Here is a 23,582-nt window from a genome sequence, read left to right on the forward strand (position 1 = left end):
GAAGCCCAGTAAAAGGCTCAAACCTCCACCCTTCGGTGCCGATGCTACTCTATGAGTCTGGCCCCTTTCCTCCCTTGGAAAGTGAATAAAAACTTTCTTTTCTTCTCTTGCTAATATTTCTGTGAATTCTTTCACAATCCGCGTCGGCTCACCTAACACATATTTTCATGATTACTAGACACAGAGCAGGTCTTACTTTTATTTCTTCAGTAGGCTTCTATAAAATAAAATTACGGTTAGCTTAAAAAATATACTTAGGTCTCTTCCCCCAAGCTAATTTTGGGCAGCATAACAGAAATGTCTGGAGTTTTAGGGCATTTTCCAATACGGAAAGGGAAACAGAAAACTCTAAAGTGTGACAAGTGGTGGGTGGGGAGATCAGGAAAGGAAACCAAGAATGAAACGTGGGAAGGATTTTTGGCAGCGCAAAGCCTCAAGACTGCACCCACACATCCTCACCTGCAACTCTATAGATTCTCTACGCAGGTGGCTCCAATTGTATTAAAATGTTAAAACCAACGTAGGGTAGGTCCTCAAATCACGAAAACAGTTCCTCCCTGAGTTAGTCTTGCCAGCGGGCAACTCAGTGCTTTGGCGCTTTAAAGGAAGGTGGATACCCATAACCCTCCGTCCCCCCAGTACCCCCTCTCCTGCTTCGCGGTACTCCGCGTCCTGATCTCTGTCTCCCCCTGGTGGTGAGCGTCTGGGGACCCTCAGGCGCTCGGGTGACGCTGGAGGGAAGGTGCCTGTAATAAAGGTCGCTGTAATGGAGGGGAGCGGTGGGTACCTCCCGTGGCTTTGCAGCTTCTGCATCCTGGCACAAGTCTGGCGGCCCCAGAATCCAGTTTCCAAACACGGCGCTCATTCCGGCTCAGTTCTGCTTTTATCCGCCCAGGTTCATTCAGGTCTTTCCAGGTGGGAGTCGGAGTGAGGGAGGTGTGTTTTGTGGTTGTGATTCAGGTTTTAGAACGTAACTTCCATGCATTTGGAAACGAGGGGGCGCAGAAGAGCCCCGAAGGTAGAAGGATTGTCACCTTTAGACCCCCATGTTCCGAAGAACTGAGGGAAGAGGGAAACCAGATGGCTCCTTTAAATCCCAAATAGTTTTTTTCCCCTTCACCTTAGGTCCACCCTGCTCTCGTCTTGTTCCATATATTGACCTGTTACTTTACCACCGCATACATAAGGTTGGAGATCGTCCCCAAGTCCGTGAGATCGTCCCCAAGTCCGTCTCATCCTCCCCAATCCTTAAGCGGACGAGGGTGGATAGTCCAGAAGCGGGGACTCGGCTCATCTGTCCTATGGCGTAGTGGGGGGGGACCTCCGTGGACTCCGAGGGCGAGGTGAGGATCACCGCCGGATGGGAAGGGGTGGGCTTATGATGCGGGATTTAGGAACTGGCGTGGGTGTGAAGAGGCGGAGACAAAACCCTAACCGCACTCCAAACCGGGCTGGGCTTGGTCTACTAGACGGTTGGGTTCTGGGTTTGCTGCTACCTATCCCGCCAGGCTGCCCGGTGGCTCCGCAGAGCCTGACGCTCAGAGCCGGGAAAGGATCGCGGAGAGTCCTCAGCCGGGGCTGCTGCCGGCAAGGAGGGGGCAGGGAAGCTGAGAGCACGGTGCGCCACTTCCCCGGCAGCTTCAGCTTGTGCAGGCCTGGCCTGCTGCTGCCTCGCGGCTTTGCACTGAGGTCCGCCTCTCCCCTCCCTCCCACTTCCCGCGAGCTGCCTCCGCCTTCTTCCTCTGCCTCCACCCTCAACCCCCAACCCCGACTGTCGGGAGCTGGGCTAGGAGCCCTCAGTCGGCCGGAGCTCTGGATGTGGGCGCCAGACAAGCCCACGGCGCCTACCTCCAAGATGGACAGCCGCTACACCAGCACCGCGGGCCTCGGGGATTTAAACCAGCTGAGCGCGGCCATCCCGGCCACACGAGTGGAGGTGTCCGTGTCCTGCAGGTGAGGACGCAGCCCTTCCCCTCCCTCCTTCTGCCCTCCCATCTACCCGGTCGGTAGCGCTTGGCAAGCGCTCAGGGTACCCCGAGGCTTTGCGCGGGTGTGAAGTTGCGCAGTGAGTGGGAAATAGCCCAGTTGTGGGTCTCGAGTCACCGCCGGGTCGAGTGACAGAGCGGGGAGCCGCAACTAGGAGCGAGTGTGGGCTACGGGACTGAGACTTCATTTTCTTTCTGGGAAATGCTGTAAAAGTTGTCTGGGCTGTGACTCAGCGGCGGGAACCCCTGGCCGCCGCCCACTTTACAAGCCCTTTTTCACGTCGCACACCCGAGCTGTGGGGTTGGGTGATGACAGGAATCGAATGGGACAGCATTGCCAAAAGCGCTTGTGAGCAATGCGCGCAGTGGCCCAGGACTCCCTCTGGTAGGCGTGTGCAAACCTGCTGTCGGCATGGTTGGCTCCAAACCCCGGTGCTTCCTCCCCACCCACTTCCTGGAGCCATCCAGCTGGCTTCCCGCCCCCCGGGCTCTTTGCCTTTGGCCTTCTAGGTGGAGATTTCGGCTGCAGCCTTACCTAAAATGTGGGAAGTCAAGACTTTTTGCCTGCAAGTGGATACATTTGAGTGTGTGTAACAACCTACACTCTGCTGTACATTTCAAACTCCTTTGCGTGATGTTCTTTGGGGTCAGTTTCCTTGTAAATAAAGCAGCATAATTGCTATATTGCAGAAGATTTTGAGAAAGAGATGGACAGACTACACTAAATTTGTAATGGCAACAGAAGGAGAGAGAGAACTTGCAAATTATACTACTGACTGGAGCCCACTCCCTTGTTTGCATACTTTGATCTTTCTCAGTGGAAAGCTCTTCTCACCTGTCCACTTTTCGCTTGTTTTTAATGCCCTCAAATCCTCCCTTTCCTTTTTTTTAGCAAAAAAAGGAAAAAATCTTGAAGAAATCTAATAAACATGGGTAATCTTCGATGTAAATAAGCCCCGAGGCATAAACTGCTATCAACCCAGTGGTATTTAATTTTGCATTGTCACAAGACTAAGCTTAAAAGCCAAAGGAATGATTTATTTATTTATTTTTTTTGGGTGGAAACTCAAGCATCAACACTCCCCTCCCCCGAGGTATTAGGGGATAGGTGATAGATAGCCTTAGTACCTATCCCTGAAACTATATCCCATGATTGCTTGCTTCCTCTTAAGTGACCTCAGACCATAATAGTAATTCTGAAAGTGGTTGCTAACATTAAGCTTTTGCCTTATTGTGGTCACTGCTTTAAATGGTGCCTGAGATTTCTGTCAATTGAACAAGTGAAACTGTATGGAAAATTCGTTTTAGACCTTAATTTCTAGGCCTTTTTCTTTTCTCTGAAGCTAGCTTTGCATGCTAGAGGGAGGTTATTAATGTATGCAGATAATGCATAGCCTAAAGTCCTACAATAACAGCATTTTCTAGAGTTTTTATTCTCTGCTGAACATCCTGCAAGTCTGAATGGCATGTGGCCTGTACATGGAATGAATGCAAATGTAAATTAAATCTGAATTCCCCATAAGCTCTTTAGGGGTGATGGGGAAATTTTACCTTAGCTGGTCTTTCTGCCAATAAGGTCCGTATTTAACTGCTTTTTTTTGTTGTTTTTTTCCTCCCTTTGATGCTTGTTTGCTATGGATGTAGTACTGGGAATCCTGAAGTCAATTGGCTTTAAGCCAGTTTCTTTCAGCTTGCTACCTCAGAACCTGGAGATCCCCTTGTTTCAGCCTTTTTAAATACCACTGATTTATGTATTGTTTTTAATTTTTAAATGTTCAAATAGAAAAAAAAGTTCTGAAAGAGAACCCAAGTACTTATAGTACTTATACTGTTGATAATTGGATCTTGTAATGATAGATGGTGGTGTCTTTTGGGCTTTGGCATAAGAGACCTGGTTATATATTCTGGCTTTGTGACTTACTCGTGTTGTTGCCTTGGAGCAAGTCTTTAAGCTTTCTAATGTCTAAAATGAAGATAATTATGGTATTTATGTTATATAGGGTGTTACCAGAGTTTAATAAAATGATATCTGAAAAATACTAACGTGATGTATGACACAAAAGAAAGTGTTAAAAAATGTTAGTTATTATTATGATATTGGAAATAGTATATATTGAATAAATGCATTATATATGATTCAGCTATGGAATTCTGTAAATAGTCCTTCTCTTTTGAACTTCAGTAAATTGGTTAAAGGATACAAGGATAGAGGTAGCCTTGAGATACCTGTTCCCTCTTTCTCTTTCTTCTTTGATATGTATAAAAAGCGTATTTCCTGGTTGTTTGTGGGGATTTTACTTAGCAACAAGGCGCAGCTGTAGACCCCTTAGCCTTACTATGGGCAAGCAGAGCAAGGAATTACCTTGCCTTTTTATATTGAAGACTTCTTATGATTTGCTGACAACCCTTTTGATAACCTCCTTTCACTGTGTCCAATCTAAGACTTTGTAAAAGTTTTATGATGTTTGCATCTTCATTTTGAGGGAGGTGAGAAAATCAGCAATTGAAGCTTGAAGCTAAACACAATTAATGGAAATCATTTTGTCTATTAACTTATGGAAGTGTTTGAGTGTCTTATATGTTTAGCCCTATGCCATGCTCCATGAGAAATGCAAGAGAAGTTCGCTGAAAACGTAAAATCTGGTTGGGAGATAAATATAATATTAGATTATATAACACACGATAGCATAGGACTAAATCCAAAGATGAGGTTCATTCACAGGTAGGGAGGAGATCATTGTGGAACAGAATACTTGGAATATGCTGCAAAGAGGAGATGGGGCTCGAGTGGAGACAAGACAGATTGGCATGGTTGGTATGAGAGAAAGGGCAGTATATGTGGTGTTTCCATAGTAGCTACAAAGTTGGTGTGTTAGAGTGACAAGTACAATTTTCTAGCTATATTTATGTAGAGATAAGTTCCTACTCTTTGACCTAACCTTCTACTCATTATTTAGGTCTTCTTGCATTCATTTTTAAAATTATGTTAATTTTTTAACATTTAAGATTTTTAAGTTATTGGGTTACCTAATTAAAGAACAGATTAACATAGAATAATGTTAAAACCAATGGGAAAAATAGTATGCAGTAATTAACTGTTTTCCCTGGGACCTTGGTTTGTTGCACTATTTCTCACACACTGTTTTGATGATTTTTGTCATTTTCTCTGATTGAGAAATTAGCTTATCAAGTATAAAAGCAGGGAGGGCAGTCTATATTTCTAGATTTTGTAGGTTAGGTATCACATGTAAATCCTTTCAAAGCAATAATCTTGTAATGGTGATAAAACTAATTTTAAAATCTAGTGTTGAAGGAAGAATACAAAGTGGAAAAGTAATTCCTACTTTGTACTAGGAATTCTAAAAAGCACTTCCTGACCTGGCCATAACTGTCTTGCCTAATCTCCCACCACTCCTTGCATGAACTCTGTGACTGAACATAGTCTAACAAATACGTGCTTACTATATGCGAAAACTGGGGCCAGGTAAATGTGGCTACAGAACACTAATAAGAGGTACAGTCCCAAAGCATGTGCTGTTGTCTTATTGGGCCAAACTCTCTTTGCCTATGTGGCTGGGCACATGCTGTTCTCTGCCCTGAACGTCCCTTCCTCTCTTCCCCTTCTTTTCTTGATTAGCTTGTTCTCCTTCTTCAAGGCTCAGATCAAACATCATTTTCTCTCATGACCCCTCTTCCAAGCTGGATTTTGCTGTATTCTCAAAGCAGCTGGTATGTACCAATATTATAGTTATAATTCTTGGTCTCTGTAGTCTCCTTGAGGACAAGTTTTGTCTCTTTCGTATCTACACATTCTGAACTTGGCATAGAATAAATAGTCAGTAAATGCTGGTTGCTGTAATCCTCTGAATGAATCATCTGTCATGGGGAGAGGGGTTTGCCTGTTAAAATACAAACCCCTAGGCCCCACACCAGATCTACTGAATGAAAATCTCTGGGACTAAGGTCCAGGAGTCTGTACTTATAACAAGTTTTCCATGTGCTGGTTATATACATTAAATTAAAAGAAAAATATTGATGGAATGAATAAATCTATGAATAAATCAACTCTGAACCTAGTATGTGAGTGGTAGTCAGAAATTTCTCTTTGCTTTGGATAGGGCCATTGGTGATTCATTCTCAACTTGCTGACAAGATGTTGTTAGGCTCTCCTGGCACTGCTGACTTCTCAGACACCTCATATTACACAAGGCTTATGAATTGTGTTTTGGACATTTTGTACCAGGCTTTTTTTTACCATTTCCCTATACACTAAACATTTTAATTTACTTGTTTGATGAGCTAATGACTCTGACTGTAGTTACTTGGTTTGGATTAACAGTACCTGCCTCAGTAAGGTGCTAGGAGTATACGTTTCAATGGCATGCTGGAACTGGCTTAAATGGGATTGAAATAGGAATTCGTGTGCCAGTGGTTAAATACAGAGATTTTAAAAAATTTAAGTTATGTAAGTCTATAATTAAATTATATTAAAGACAAAGTTAAGACATACTCAAAAATTATTTCTAATTATTTTAGTAACTACATTTTATTATTATCTAGATTCTTTACCATCATCTATGCTCTGTTTCTTAAATCTGTAGGTTGAAAATATTATGCAGTTATGTGCTACTGCCCATCTTATCTCAATCCCTGTTCAGTGACATCACATTTGGTAGCTTGAAGTTGACTCTGGTGGGAATATTTATATCATGGAAAGTGGCAAACACTACAAATCAGGGTTTGATATATTGTTTAGTTGTTGTCTATGCTTAAGACATTCTGTGGGAATCAATTGGCTCTATAGAATTTGCAATAAAAGTATTATTTGTATATATTTTATTATTTGTATATATTTTATTATTTGTAATTGCTCAGCTACACATACTTTATATCAGTTAAATTTATAATAAATTATGTACATACAACACACACATACATTCAGCTTTTTGGGGGGAAATCTGTTGTTAACATACTTGCACATCACTGTTTATAGGCCTTTTGTAAAAGATAAAGCATGTACAAAGGAAAATTACTGCTGCTGTCAGGTTGTCACTATTAGAAATGGTAGTGTCAAGTTCTGCTCGGTCTCTGGTTTTACTCTTTTACTATAATAAGTGGGGTTATGTGATCTTTTATAATCCATGAAAGGTTTTGGCAGCCTGCAAGTGTATTGTGAATGAAACAAGAAGATGAATGAAATTTTGTGTACTTTTTCTTCTCTTCTTTTCATGTAGTCCTTTCCACATCTTTATTCTTCTTTTACTTTGAAGATTTTTTTCGTTTTTCCATCCACTAGCGGGATGTACTTTGCAAATTTATGTGTTACCGTTCCAACTCATTTAGTGATTAATTGAGCACTGGGGAAAGCAAATTCAATTCCAAGAGACAGAATCTGATTGGTCCAGTGGGAAGTGATCCAGTTTGAAACAGATACTGATGATGTTCTGAATATCTATGGAGAAAGAGAATCCAAGTGTTCAAACACAATTGGTGGCTACACTCCAATCCACATTGGTTATCTCTTAGACACACTTTACCCTTCTTTTGTCAGACAAAATGTTGGACATTAGCCTGTAAATAGGTTTTCAAGTGATACTGATGAATTATAAAGTTACTATAAGCTAGGGAAATTAGAATACCTGTTATCCTGTTAATGAGGCATGTGACAGGCATGGCCACAACAGCCTATACTCTGGCTCTGCAGTTCCTGAGGTCCTGTGGTTCAGAATTGTATTCACCCAATAGTGCTTTTTTTGGGTTTGTCTTAACCCCAGAGTTTCAGAGAAATTTGTCCTAGGGGCATTTTCGGACAGTGCTTTTGAAGTCTCAATGTGGGAGTTGCCCAGGTATGTCTTAGCAGAGAAAAGCTTTACTCATGTTGTTGTTCTATCAATAGTTTGGTATGCACTGCATTTCTTTTAGCATTTGGGGTGTTTAAAACAGCCTTGTAATGTGGAGAATGTGAGTCTAGAAGCAATTCACAAAGCAGGGCCCCATAGGAGAGGATGCTAAAGCTGTGGTCTTTTAGGTATGCTGTTTGTGGCATAATAGTCAGAAGCCTGAATTCCCTATTTGAGTTTACTCAAGGAAGAGAAGAAAAACAATCCATCTCAAAGGGGTTTTATTCATTTGTTAGCCTGTTTTATAATAATAACACTTGCTTATTTGAGCCAGTTTGCTTAGCCTTGAGGAGCATGAGTGTGGAAGTAGACCAGCTCTAACACTTGCTAGCTATGAAACCTTGGAAAGTTACTTAATCTCTCTGTTCCTCAATTTCTTCATTTGTAGAGTGGGGATAACAATAGCCCCTACATCTTATTTTGTTTTGAGGGTTACATAAGCTAGTACATTTACATGAGTTAAAACACTGCTTGTCACATTAATTAAGCACTCAGTAATTACAAATAGATATAAGCAAAAAATAAAAATCACCCACTATTTCATCAAACTATATGCATTTAGTTCATTTCTTTCTGTTGGGAGACAGAGATATTGAATCATATCCTCCGAACTGAGAAAGAACTTTGAGACTGAAAAATGAAGCAGACAACTCCATAAAGTGCAATTATAAAGTCTATTGTGGGTAACTTACATACAGGTAGGAAAGATCAGGCGAACAGAAGATCCAGAGGCATTCACAGCTGTGCTTTGTACTGCCAAAACGGGTACGGGGGATTTAAGGGTACCAAAGTTAAAAACAGAATCTGACTACCAAGTGAGAAGCACATCCACACAGACTGGAACCAGGGGCACCCACCCCACTTCTGGGTCTCATGACCATTAACCATCTACCTCAGCAAAAGGCCTTCCTCCAACTTTCATTTTAGATGAAGGCAAGGGTAAAAGTTGATAGGGAACTCATCTGGCTTGGGCGCATTCCTTTGTGAGCTAGGCTAAAGCTTAGTCACGTGGAAAGGACTGCGGGCCTACGATAGAGCTGACAAGATGGAGCCAGTATGGTTCAGCTCCATGCTCCACCCCTGACATCTATATGGCCCGCACGATCTTATCCACCATTCTTCCGAGAATACCCTAGAGCCAGATATCGGGAGTTTACATGCTGTCCCCACCCATTGTCCGCATGATGTAAGGTTGAAAGACAGAATACCCCTGGCATTACTTCAGAGCTAGACATTGGCAGCAATCTGCATACCCAGAAGTCAGAGTGGTTGTGGATGTCAGCATAGGTGGTAGCCCAGGACAAGAATGCATTAGTGGAGGTAGGTGGCACTAATCTTAGAAGGAAAAGGCTAAGGATGATAAGTGTTTTAAAGGTACCAAGAAAGACAAATCTTCATTCAGAAACAACACTGTAGCAGTTTGGTCTCCATGTGCCAGGATCACCCTGGGATTTGACACTTTTCCCATAGGACAATACCAGACATTTTGTGCCTTTACATCGGAACTGGGCAGGGAGATATTATATGTGGGGGCTTCAGTAGGGGCTCATAAAAGAAGCCCTACTTCAGTCCCCCATTTGATTTCTATGGGGGAGATCACCTTGGTTATGGCTGGGCCTTCACTTAGATAGAAAGATTGAGGAAATACTATGCCAGGGCCTAGCCCTTACCCTCAAGGTATAAGGATGCCAAGCCACCTGGGAGGGGTATACCATTTGTCTCCAATCTAAGATAGTCTCCCCAGGTAGGAGGTTCTGTGCCATTCTTAGGATAAGACCCACATCCCATCAGATGGGTCTCAGTCCTCCTTCTAACACTTGTACCTTTAAGACCCTAGTTGGCAGAGCAGGCACAGTCAGTCTCTCATAACCAGACATGTGACCTGCTGTGGGTTCAGTGTTTAACAGCCAGATGGCTTCTAATAGTGGTGGAGAACATCCTCTTAAAGACCCGTCTGGAGAAAGCTTCTTCAATGTCTCTTTCAGTAACCTGTTCATTCTTTCTACCAGCCCTGTGGCTGTTGGGTTATATGGCAGATGGAAGGTCCATAAAATCTCCTGGGCTTCAGCCCATTCTTTTACATCACGTCCAGTGATATGGGTCCCTTGGTTGCTGTCTGTGTGAATGGGGACCCAGTACATATTTTCCAACTTGGTCAAGCCCCTAATAGTGGCTGTTCGATTTGCCCTCTTACTGGGAAAGGCTTGTATCAGTCAGGTACCTGTGTCCACACAGGTCAGTATATACTTGTGTCCTTCTGATAAGGGCAGGGGGCTGATACAGTCCACTTACCACCTGGTCACTGGGCTAGTGCTCGTCCGATGTGACCAGGAGTATGTCTCAGGGGTCATCGCCACAGGCTACAGTGGGGGCAGTCCCTATCAACTGCCTGCCAGTCAGTGTATTTGATGGAGAGGTATAACATCTTGGCTATCTCCCAGGTGGTTGGGGCCTCAGTGTCTGTCCCGGTTTTCAGTGAAGCCACTTTGCCACGTCCGAGGGAGTCTGTAACTCTTCCAGGAGGACAGCTCCCTCCTTGGCTAGGGTGTCTGCTTTGTGGTTCCCAGGCAGTGTAGTTGGAGAATGTGCAGAGACATGCCTTACCTTGATGGCAGCACTGGGTTGTGTGCACACATCCAGATGTCCCTCTGTAGGTCAGCTCTCCACAGGTGCCGTCCCAAGATAGTCCAGCTTTCCTGATGACATTGTGGCATCCACATGGTCAGTCCTTTTCACACAGCCCACTTGTCTGTGGCTGTATAGAGTGGCGTAGATTGATGAGTGATCTCAAGCTATACTGCCCCCAGTTCAGCCCACTGACTGCTGTGCTTTGTGCCTTCTTCAAAGCAAATGACACTGAAATCCAGGCGAACTGCTGAAGTGGGCCAAGTGGGGGTATTGCCTTGACTGCTGCCATTGGTGAACCATGTCTCAGGAGGAGTGGTCCCGATTCTCTCTTTGACTTGGCTGAGAGGGAGAGCGATGGGTGGTATCTGAGGGGCCATGTCTAGATCCACATAAGACACTGGCCCAAGGAGAGCATGTAATTTCTCGGACAACAGGCTTGAATTGTACACATTACCTTGTTGAAGGTATGGGTGCCACTTTTGCAGTGTGCTTACTTGGGCACAGGCACTTTTTGGTTTAAGGAACATGTTCTTAACCCATTCACTTAACTGGGAGGGAAGTCTGAACAGACACTGTTAAGTCCATGGTGAGGCCTTCTATTTTTGCTGCAGGGCCAGGTAGACTACAAGGAGCTGTTTTTCAGTAAGACTGTACCTCACTTGAGGTCCCTTCTACAACTGAGACTAAAATCCTAGTGGGATGCATTTCCTTTCCTGCCTTTGCCACAGGCCCTAGCCAGAACCTTTCAGGTGTGAGTCAACATCTAATTCACAGGCAGCATCCCACATAAGTACTCCCAGAGCCTAAACCGGTTTTACTACAATTTCAGCCTTTTCAAAAGCTTCCTGAAGGTGGATGTCCTAATCCCATTTTTGTCCTTTCTAACCAGAGAGTACTATAGGGGCCGTATTATTTGTGCTGAATGCGGTATGAAAGGATATCAATAATCTAGTGACCCCAGGAAAGATTGTAATTCCTTGATTGACTGGCATGGCCAAGGCTTGGATTTCATCGATAACCGAGGCCGGAGTAACTTTTGTCTTACCTGACCAGACAACACCCCAAAACGTTACTGACTGCCCAGGTCCCTGGATCTTGTCAGTGTTTATTACTTCCTATCCTCAGTTCTGTAAATGTGTCTGTAAAGAGGCAGCAGTTCAGGGCAGGAGTGACAAGGCATCAGAGGTCAACATAATGTCATCAATCTAATGAAATAATTCTAGCTCAGGGTAGGGCTTTCACCAGATTTCTAGGTCCTGAGCGACCAAACTATGACAAATGGCAGGACTGTAAATAACCTTGAGGCAAGACCTGAAAGGTCCATTGCCTCCCATCCCAGTTGAAGGCAAATTGATCTTGAGAGCTAGCACACAAAAGAATGTTGTAAAAGGGGTTACAGAGGTCAGGCACACAATAGAAAGTTTTCAGCGCAGAGGAAAGATGTTCTAAAATAGTAGCAATATTGGAGACCTCCACAGGGATGGGAGGAACCACCTTATTTAATTCTCTTTAGTCAACAGTCCCGTTAGGCCCTTTTACTGGCTGCAGTGGGTTATTTTAGGGGCTATGCATGGATCTAACGACTCCCACATTTTCTAGTTCTTTAACTGTAGTAGTAATTTCTTCATAGCCCCCAGGCAGCCTATACTCTTTGACATTAACAATCTGGCAGGGTAAATGGACAAGGGTTCACTTTACATGACCCACCAACATGGGTTTCACCACTCTGATGTGAAGGCAGAACTCTCCAGTAGTGGTGGTCAAATCTAGGTCTTGTGAAACATCAACGCCTAGTATATATTCTGGTATGTGGTCAATGTGTATGAGGAACAGGCAGGGGGCAAACAGCCAATTTGGAGATAAAAGCTGGTTTGTCTTACTCGAATAGTTTGGCCCCCGTATCTGTCTATAGCCCGTATTCTCCCCCAAATTTAAAAGGGTTGTCATGCAGTAAGGTATACTCAGCTGTGGTATCTACCAGTGCTAAGACTGTTCGTGCAGGTCCAATAAATCATCAATTCCACTTGGGGCTTCCAGTCACCTCCCACAACACAAAGTAGAGGGCAATGTTGTCCCAACCCCTCGTTCTCTGCCTGTAGGGGATCCACCCTGGCGTTCTACTTCTAGTGGTGGGACACTGGGACCCATTGCCACATGTTTATGGTCAGTAGGCAGAGGAATGAACTGTCTTGTTAGGGCTTTCCACAAAGATAACAGGACTTAATTAGGTTGCTTATCAATGTCTTCCTTTGGAGTCCTTGCTACTGCCAAAGTTGTTTGCATGTTAACTGGGTTGGTCCTTTCTCTGTTTTTTCTCCATCCTTTCTTTGTTTCACCTTTATTTCTTTATTTTTGTTTGCCTTTCTGTTTCCTTGGTGGTGGACTCTTTCTGTTTCACTGAGATCTGCTATAATTGCAACTACCAGAGCTATTGCTTTACTGACCGTAGGTGCCAGAACCGATATTAAGGTGCCATACCAAGCTCCAGGAACAAGACTGTAAGAAGCAATCCTTCATACCTGTGGTAAATATTTCTTCACGGGTTGCCTGAGTCTTTGTTTGAATCAGTGGATGAGTCCTTGGCTCATCTTTCTCTTCAGCAATTATATCTTCCTACTCAGAGGAATCATTACACCTTGGATCCTACCATTTGGGATTCCAGTCTTCCCGTGAGATGATGGTATTCACTTTGTTGGTGAATACAGGTGCCGCCTTTGCATTTTAGCCACTTTAGTAATTTTAGCTTGACTTCCAGGTGTTCTTGTTGTTGTAACTTTTTGGCTAGTAGATCCTAACTAGAGGAACAAGCCACTTGTAGATCTTATTCTAATGCCGGGGCCTCTTTAGATTTTTCTAGTTCCTACCTGAGTTGGAACTCATTTTCTGTTATCAGTCTCAGGGCCCAATGCAGAGGCCATAGCATACCTATTTCCCTCCTTAGTTTCTTTTTCCCTATTGTTTCGGTTAGAATGTCCAGCAACCCTTTTGGTGTTTTCGGGGTGTCCCCAAACTCACGTGCCTGCCTGAAGCATTCCAAACTTGGCTAGATCTCCCCACGTGGAGAAAGCCGGCCATCCTGGGATTTCCACTACTGACAATGGGCTTTCCCCTAACATAGTTCCTTTACCTATGCCTGTTTCATTTTCTGTCTTCTGGCTGGCTTGCCAATTGTTGGGAGGCAGAGGTATTGAATAATATCCTCCAAAATGAGAAGGAACTTTGAGGCCAAAAAACAAAGTAGGCAACTCCATAAAGTGCAGTGTATGGAAGGGAAGGGAGTAGGCCTGGGAGCTTAAGAAGGAGCTGACAAAATGGAGCCAGTGTGGTTCAGCCACATACTCTCATGTATAACATCACATTTATACTCTCTCTGTCCCTCTGTGTGTGTTCTTGTGTGTGTGTGTAAGTTCACACACATTGTATAATGGGATCATACTATATATTCTATACAATTTATCTTCTGCACTTTTCTAGTAATATTATATCATGAAGATGTCGTTAGTTTTTGCAAATATAACCTTCCATGTCTCTGCTGTAGTCCATTATTTGGGTATACTATATTTATTTAACTTATCTCTTATTTTCCAAAATTTATTTCAATAAGTTACTGTTCATCTGCTTCATGTAAGCATTCTTATTTGCAAACAATTGGGTACACCTGTGATTCTTTTTTTTCCTGGGAATAGTTTTCTAGAGCTGAAGTTATTGATAAGCTATCTTCTCAAGGAGATTTTAATAGCTTGTTTTGGTTATTTCCCCCTATTCCTCTTTAAATAAGCAGAGTCAAGTATAAACTTCTGGCTGCACCTTTCTAAATACTTTCATTCCCATGAGTAAGTTGCATTTAAAGATTAATGAGAATTTGGGGCAGCAGAGTATACCAGCAAGAAAACGGAATTGAGTCAGATGTCTTTAAATCCCATTTTTATCCCTTTTTGTAATGTTATTTTTGGTAACTTATTTCAACTTTTGGAATCTCATTTCCTAATCAGTAAAATGGAAATGACTTAAAAACCAAACTTATAGGATTATTGCGGAAGTAAATGAAGTAAAGGCTATAAAATACCCAGCACCATGCCTGTTACAAAAAAGGAGTTAATAACTGTTAGTCTTATCTCAGGTTATTATCAGTATATTGCCGTGTGGCACAGAAGCAATATAGAAGAGAAGGGTGTTTGTATTCCAATACTTTGGGATAATTACAATCAATTTAGGAAGTCATAGAAACATGAAATGCAAAGTTGCAGTTACAAAGAGGAATGTTAAAGACCATACATTGTAGTCCAGGCAAATACCTGGAGGAGATATAGAATAAAGTAATGATCATAAGAGTGTAGATTTGGAAATGCATACTCATGTTCTACAGATTTTACCCCACAGCTCCTCCACTGGAACACACATAATCAGACATGTGGACCTAATAGGATTTGACAAATAGGAGGTAGTGTTTAACAACAAAGTTTCAGAATTAAAGCACATTCTAGCACATTCTTGCATCTGACCAGTAAGATCAATGGGCTGATGTTTATTTAGACAGGTCTTTTGTGTCAGACATGTGATAAAACAGATATCCAAGTAGATGACAACACAGGCTGAAAATGGGTAAGCACTTATTGCCAGTGATAAAAGAGGTATATTTAAAAGCTGCCTTGCCTCAATGGCTAATGTTCACTGCCTGACATACAATACCTTAATACTTTCAAACTTGCGACAACTGTTAATGTTAATACCTCTTCAGCCAGGCTCATTAACTATCAGGCATTCTTTTTCAAGTTGTGAGACATTTTGTCAAGTTTATTCTGTAAAGAATAATACTCCAAACATTCTGAGGGAATTATCAGATAATTTCCTGAAACTCTGAAGATACAAAATACCATTGAATAGTCCCTGGGTAATATTTCTATTTATTAGACAGTAAAGCTATTCAAATATAAGCTGTACTAATGAGTCCAAGAAACATGAAAGCATTGGACATTTACATCAGTGTCCAAATCTAAATCTATGTGAGACAATGTGTAGAGCACTTAACATATGCTAATTTGTTCAATGCTTACAACAGTTATGTAAAACAGGTAATATTATGTCCTATTTTACAGGTGAAGAGATTGAAGTTCAGAGAGCGTTCAAGTAATTTGGCCTAAGTTGCACATCTGGGGTGGTGGGGGTGGGGCAGCAAGGTATGTATGGAGATCCTGCTCTATACATATTTAATTCTTAAGCGTATGCTTCTGACCACTAGCCATATTCCGTCACTATTCCGTAAGTTCTTGTTTTTTTTTAGAGTTTTATACTATTTTTAAAAAATTGAAGTACAGTTGATTTACAGTGTTTTGTTAGTTTCAGGTATACAGCAAAGTGATTCAGTTATACATATATATATCTATTCTTTTTCAGATTATTTTCTGTGATAGGTTATTATAAGAAATTAGGTGTAGTTCCCTGTGCTGTACACTAGGTCCTTGTTGTTTATCTGTTTTATATATAGCAGTGTGTATGTGTTAATCCCAAACTCCTAATTTATCTCCCCCCTTCCCCTTTGGTACCCATAAGTTTGCTTTCTATGTCTGAGACTCTATTTCTGTTTTTTAAGTAAGTTCATTTGTATCATATTTTTAATATTCCACATATAAGTGATATCATATAATATTTGTCTTTGAGTTACTTCACTTAGTATGATAGTCTGTTGGTCCATCCATGTTGCTGCAAATGGCAATATTTCATACATTCTTATGGCTGAGTAATATTCCACTGTATATATATATATATATATATATATATATATATATATATATATATATATATATATATATATACCACATCTTCTTTATCCATTCAGTTGTTGAGAGGCATTTAAGTTGCTTCCATGTCTAGGCTATTGTATCAATAGATAGTGCTGCTATGAACATTTGGGTGCATGTATCTTTTTGAATTAGAGTTTTCGTCTTTTCCTGATATATGCTCAGGAGTGGGAGTGCTGGATCATATGGTAACTCTATTTTTAGTTTTTTGAGGAACTTTCATATTCTACTCCATACTGGCTGTACCAATTTACATTCCCATCAACAGTGCAGAAGAGTTCCCTTTTCTCCGCACCCTCTCCAGGATTTATTATTTGTAGACTTTTTGATGGCCGTTCTGACCAGTGTGAGGTGATACCTCATTGTGGTTTTGATTTGCATTTCTCTAATAATTAGCGATGTTGAGCATCTTTTCGTGTAGCTGTTGGCCATCTGTATGTCTACTTTGGAGAAATGTCTATTAAGGGTTTCTGCCCCTTTCTTGATTGTTCCTTTTTAAAAAAAAAAAAAATTGAGCTGTATGAACTGTTTGTATATTTTAGAAATTACGCCCTTGTCCGTAGCATTGTTTGCAAATATTTTCTCCCATTCCATGTGTTCTTTTCATTTTGTTTATGTTTTCCTTTGCTGTGCAAAAGCTTTTAAATTTAATTAGGTTCGATTTATTCATTTTGCTTTGTTTCCATTACTGTAGGAGATGGTTTTTAAAAAAAATATTGCTACCATTTATGTCAAAAAGTGTTCTGCCTGTTTTCCTCTTGGAGTTCTATAGTATCCGGTCTTACATTTAGATCTTTAATCCATTTTGAGTTTATTTTTGTATATGGTGTTAGAAAATGTGCTAATTTATTTCTTTTACATGTAGGTGTTGAATTTTCCCAGCACCACTTATTGAAGAGACTGTCTTCTCCCCATTGTACATTCTTGCCTCCTTTGTCACTGATTAATTGACCATAGGTTTGTGGGTTTATTTCTGAGCTCTCTATCCTGTTCCATTGATCTATATTTCCGTTTTTGTGTCAGTACCATACTGTTTTGATTACTACAGCTTTGTAGTAGAGTCTGAAGTCAGGGAGCCTGATTCCTCCAGCTCCGTTTTGTTTTCTCAAGATTGTTTTGACTACTCAGAGTCCTTTCTGTTTCCATACAAATCTTAAATTGTTTTGTTCTAATTCTGTGAAAAATGCCATTGATATTTTGATAGGGACTGCATTGAGTTTGTAGATTGCCTTGGGTAGTATGGTCATTTTAACAATATTGATGCTTCCAATCCAAGAACATGGTTTATCTATCCATTTGTTTTCTTATATTCAGTTTCTTTCATCAGCATCTTATAGTTTTTGGAGTACAGGTCATTTGCCTCCTTAGATAGGTTTTTCCTAGGTATTTTATTCTTTTTGATGCAATGGTAAATGGGATTGTTTCCTTAATTTCTCTTTCTGATATTTTGTTGTTAGTATATAGAAATGCAACAGATTTCTATATATTAATTTTGTATCCTGCAACTTTACTGAATTTGTTGATGAACTCTATTAGTTTTCTGGTGGCATCTTTAGTATTTTCTACGTATAGTATCAGGTCATCTGCAAACAGTGACAGTTTTACTTCTTCCTTTCCAATTTGGATTCATTTTATTTGTTTTTCTGTCTGATTGCTGTGGCTAGGACTTCCACAACTATGTTGAGTAAATGAGGTGAATAAAAGTTTTCTTGTCTTGTTCCTGATCTTAGAGGGAATGCTTTCAGCTTTTCACCATTGAGTATGATGTTAGCTGTGGGTTTTTCATATATGGACTTTATTATGTTGACATGTGTTGTTTCTATTCCCACATTCTGGAGAGTTTTTTATCATAAATTGATATTCAATTTTATGAAAACCTTTTTCTGTGTCTGTTGAGATGATCATATGGTTTTTATTCTTCAGTTTGTTAACGGGGTGTATCACATTGATTGATTTGTGGGTATTGTAAAATCCTTGCATCTCTGGGATAAATCCCATTGATAATGGTGTATAATCCTTTTAATGTATTGTTGGAGTTGGTTTGCTAACATTTTGCTGAGGATTTTTGCATCAATGTTCATCAGTGATATTCTGTAAATTTCTTCTTTTGTGATATCTTTGTCTGGATTTTGCATCAGTGTGATGGTGGCCTTATTGAGTGAGTTCTCAAGTATTCCTTTCTCTGCATTTTTTGGGAATTGTTTGAGAAAGATAGGTCGTAAGTCTTTTCTAAATGTTTGGTAGAATTCATCTGTGAAGTCATCTGGTCCTGGACTACTGTTTGTTGGGAGTATTTTAATTACTGATTCAATTTCAGTACTGGTAATTGGTCTGCTCATATTTTCTATTTCTTCCTGCTTCAGTCTTGAGAGATTGTACATTTCTAAGAATTTGTCCATATCTTCTAGGTTGTCCATTTTATTGTTATAGTTGCTAATAGTAGTCTCTTATGATTTTTTGTATTTCTGTGGTGTTGGTTGTAACTTCTCCTTTTTCATTTCTGATTTTAAAGATTTGGACACTCTCCCTTTTTTTTTCTTGATGAGTCTGGCTGAAAGTTTATTGATTTTGTTTATCTTTTCAGAAAACCAGCTTTTAGTTTCATTGATCTTCTCTATTTTTTTAAAATCTCTACTTGATTTATTTCTGCTCTGAGGTTTATGATCTCTTTCCTTCTACTATGTTTTTTTTTTTTTCTCTAGTTGCTTTAGGTGTAAGGTTAGGTTGTTTATTTGAGATTTTTCTTGCTTCCTGAGGTAAGATTGTATTGCTGTAAACTTTCTTCTTAGATTTGCTTTTGCTACGTCCCATGTGTTTTGTATTGTCGTGTTTTTGTTGTCATTTGTCTCTAGGTATTTTTTGATTTCATCTTTGATTTACTTAGCGATCCATTCGTTGTTTAGTAGCATAATGTTTATCGTCCAAGTGTTTGTGTTTTTTGCATTTTTTTTCTTGCACCTGATTTCTAGTCTCATACTATAATGGTCGGAAAATATGCTTCACATGATTTCAATTTAAATTTACCATGGCTTGTTTTGTGGCCTAGCATATGATCTATGCTGGAGAATGTTCCATGTGCACTTGAAAAGAATGTATATTTTGCTGCTTTCAGAGGTAATAGTCTATAAATATCAATTAAGTCCATTTGGTCTAATATGTCATTTAAGGCCTGTTTCCTTATTGATTTTTCTGTCTGGATGATTTGTCCATTGATGTAAGTGGGCTGTTAAAGTCCCCTAATGTTACTGTGTTACTGTCAATTTCTCCTTTTATGTCTGTTAACATTTTCCTTATATATTGAAGTGTTCCTATGTTGGGTGCATATATATTTACAATTGTTATATCTTCTTCTTGGATTGAATCCTTGATCATTATGTAGTGTCCTTCTTTGTCTCTTGTAACAATCTTCATTTTATTTTGTCTGATACAAGTACTGCTACTCTGGCTTTCTTTTAATTTCAATTTGTATGGAATATCTTTTGCCATCTCCTCACTTTTAGTCTGTATGTGTTTCTAGATCGGAAGTGAGTTTCTTGGAGGCAGCAAATATATGGGTCTTGCTTTTGTGTCAGTTCAGCCAGTCTATGTCATTTGGTTGGAGCATTTAGTCCATTTATATTTAAGGCAATTATCGATATGTATGTTCTTATTGCCATTTTGTTAATTGTTTTGGATTTGTCTTTGTTGGTCATTTTTCTTTTGTTTTCTGGTCTTGTGATTTGATGACTATATTCAGTGTTATGTTTAGACTCCTTTTTCTTTTTTGTGTGTATGTTTATTATAGATATTTGATTTGACATTACAATGAGGTTTTCATATAGCTGTCTATATATAAAAGAGACTGTTTTAAGTTGCTGATCTCTTAATTTCAAATGCATTTTATTTATTTATTTTTGCATATACGTATTTTATTTATTTATTTATTTTATACAGCAGGTTTTTATTAGCTACCTATTTTGTACATATTAGTGTATATATATCAATCCCAATCTCCCAATTCATCTCATTCCCCCCACCACTTACCCCCTTGGTGTCCATTCGTTTATTCTCTACATCTGTGTCTCTACTTCTGCCTTGCAAACTGGTTCATCTGTACCATTTTTCTATATTCCACATATATGTGTTAATATATGATATTTGTTTTTCTCTTTCTGACTTACTTCACTCTGTATGACAGTCTCTAGGTCCATCCAAATCTCTACAGATGACACAATTTCGTTCCTTTTTATGGCTGAGTAATATTCCATTGTATATGTGTACCACATTTTTAAAAAAATATTTTATTGGAGTATAATTGCTTTACAATGGTGTGTTAGTTTCTGCTTTATAGCAAAGTGAATCAGTTACACATATACATATGTTTCCATATCTCTTCACTCTTGCATCTCCCTGCCTCCCACCCTCCCTATCCCACCCCTCTAGGTGGTCACAAAGCACAGAGCTGATCTCCGTGTGCTATGCAGTTGCTTCCCACTAGCTATCTAGTTTACGTTTGGTAGTGTATATATGTCCATGCCACTCTCTCACTTTGTCACATCTTCTGCTTCCCCCTCCCCATATCCTCAAGTCCATTCTCTAGTAGGTCTGTGTCTTTATTCCCGTCTTGCCACTAGGTTCTTCATGACTTTTTTTTTCCCCTTAGATTCCATATATATGTGTTAGCATGCTGTATTTGTTTTTCTCTTTCTGACTTACTTCACTCTGTATGGCAGACTCTAACTCCATCCACTCACTACAAATACCTCCATTTCATTTCTTTTTATGGCTGAGTAATATTTCATTGTATAAATGTGCCATATCTTCTTTATCCATTCATCCGATGATGGACATTTAGGTTGCTTCCATGTCCTGGCTATTGTAAATAGAGCTGAAATAAACATTTTGATACATGACTCTTTTTGAATTATGGTTTTCTCAGGGTATATGCCCAGTAGTGGGATTGCTGGGTCATATGGTAGTTCTATTTTTAGTTTTTTAAGGAACCTCCATACTGTTCTCCATAGCCGCTGTATCAATTTACATTCCCACCAACAGTGCAAGAGCGTGCCCTTTTCTACACACCCTCTCCAGCATTTATTGTTTCTAGATTTTTTGATGATGGCCATTCTGACCGGTGTGAGATGATATCTCATTGTAGTTTTGATTTGCATTTCTCTAATGATTAATGATGTTGAGCATTCTTTCATGTGTTTGTTGGCAATCTGTATATCTTCTTTGGAGAAATGTCTATTTAGGTCTTCTGCCCATTTTTGGATTGGGTGGTTTGTTTTTTTTTTATTGAGCTGCATGAGCTGCTTGTAAATCTTGGCGATTAATACTTTGTCAGTTGCTTCATTTGCAAATATTTTCTCCCATTCTGAGGGATGGCTTTTGGTCTTGTTTATGGTTTCCTTTGCTGTGCAAAAGCTTTTAAGATTCATTAGGTCCCATTTGTTTATTTGTGTTTTTATTTCCATTTCTCTAAGAGCTGGGTCAAAAAGGACCTTGTTGTAATTTATGTCATAGAGTGTTCTGCCTATGTTTTCCTTTAAGAGTTTGATAGTGTCTGGTCTTACATGTAGGTATTTAATCCATTCTGAGTTTATATTTGTGCATGGTGTCAGGGAGTGTTCTAATTTCATACTTTTACATGTAACTGTCCAGTTTTCTAGCACCACTTATTGAAGAGGCTGTCTTTTCTCCACTGTATATGCTTGCCTCCTTTATCAAAGATAAGGTGACCATATGTGCGTGGGTTTATCTCTGGGCTTTCTATCCTGTTCCATTGATCTATATTTCTGTATTTGTGCCAGTACCATACTGTCTTGATTACTGTAGCTTTGCGATATAGTCTGAAGTCAGGGAGCCTGATTCCTCCAGCTCCATTTTTCGTTCTCAAGATTGCTTTGGCTATTTGGGGTGTTTTGTGTTTCCATACAAATTGTGAAATTTTTTGTTCTAGTTCTGTGAAAAATGCCAGTGGTAGTTTGATAGGGATTGCATTGAATCTGTAGATTGCTTTGGGTAGTAGAGTCATTTTCACAATGTTGATTCTTCCAATCCAAGAACATGGTATATCTCTCCATCTATTTGTATCATCTTTAATTTCTTTCATCAGTGTCTTATAATTTTCTGCATACAGGTCTTCTGTCTCCTTAGGTAGCTTTATTCCTAGATATTTTATTCTTTTTGTTGCAATGGTAAATGGGAGTGTTTTCTTAATTTCACTTACAGATTTTTCATCATTAGTGTATAGGAATGCAAGAGATTTCTGTGAATTAATTTTGGATCCTGCTACTTTACCAAATTCATTGATTAGCTCTAATAGTTTTCTGGTAGCATCTTCAGGATTCTCTATGTATAGTATCATATCATCTACAAACAGTGACAGCTTTACTTCTTCTTTTTCGATTTGGATTCCTTTTATTTCTTTTTTATCTCGGATCGCTGTGGCTAACACTTCCAAAACTATGTTGAATAATAGTGGTGAGAGTGGGCACCCTTGTCTTCTTCCTGATCTTAGTGGAAATGGTTTCAGTTTTTCACCATTGAGGATGATGTTGGCTGTGGGTTTGTCATATATGGCCTTTATTAGGTTGAGGAAAGTTCCCTCTATGCCTACTTTCTGCAGGGCTTTTATCATAAATGGGTGTTGAATTTTGTCGAAAGCTTTCTCTGCGTCTATTGAGATGATCATATGGTTTTTCTCCTTCAGTTTGTTAATATGGTGTATCACATTGATTGATTTGCGTATATTGAAGAATCCTTGCATTCCTGGGATAAACCCCACTTGATCATGGTGTATGATCCTTTTAATGTGCTGTTGGATTCTGTTTGCTAGTATTTTGTTGAGGATTTTTGCATCTATGTTCATCAGTGATATTGGCCTGTAGTTTTCTTTCTTTGTGACATCTTTGTCTGGTTTTGGTATCAGGGTGATGGTGGCCTCGTAGAATGAGTTGGGGAGTGTTCCTCCCTCTGCAATATTTTGGAAGAGTTTGAGAAGGATAGGTGTTAGCTCTTCTCTAAATATTTGATAGAATTCACCTGTGAAGCCATCTGGTCCTGGGCTTTTGTTTGTTGGAAGGTTTTTAATCACAGTTTCAATTTCAGTGCTTGTGATTGGTCTGTTCATATTTTCTATTTCTTCCTGGTTCAGTCTTGGCAGTTTGTGCATTTCTAAGAATCTGTCCATTTCTTCCAGGTTGTCCATTTTATTGGCATAGAGTTGCTTGTAGTAATCTCTCATGATCTTTTGTATTTCTGCAGTGTCAGTGGTTACTTCTCCTTTT

The 23,582-nt window shown here is 39.9% G+C and overlaps 1 protein-coding gene across 1 annotated transcript in view; it reads left to right on the forward strand.

Annotated features, from left to right (window-relative positions):
• Positions 1 to 1,260: 1,260 nt before the first annotated feature.
• CPNE8 (copine 8) overlaps positions 1,261 to 23,582 on the forward strand; it is a 318,004-nt gene continuing 295,682 nt past the window's right edge. The window contains exon 1 of the mRNA XM_082419257.1: positions 1,261 to 1,953. Within this exon, the coding sequence (XP_082275383.1) occupies positions 1,361 to 1,953 (593 nt within the window). The 5' untranslated portion in view covers positions 1,261 to 1,360. The remainder of the gene's footprint in view (positions 1,954 to 23,582) is intronic.

The sequence above is a fragment of the Balaenoptera physalus genome (assembly GCF_965194825.1).
Source record: "Balaenoptera physalus genome assembly, chromosome: 13".
Classification (NCBI taxonomy): domain Eukaryota; kingdom Metazoa; phylum Chordata; class Mammalia; order Artiodactyla; family Balaenopteridae; genus Balaenoptera; species Balaenoptera physalus.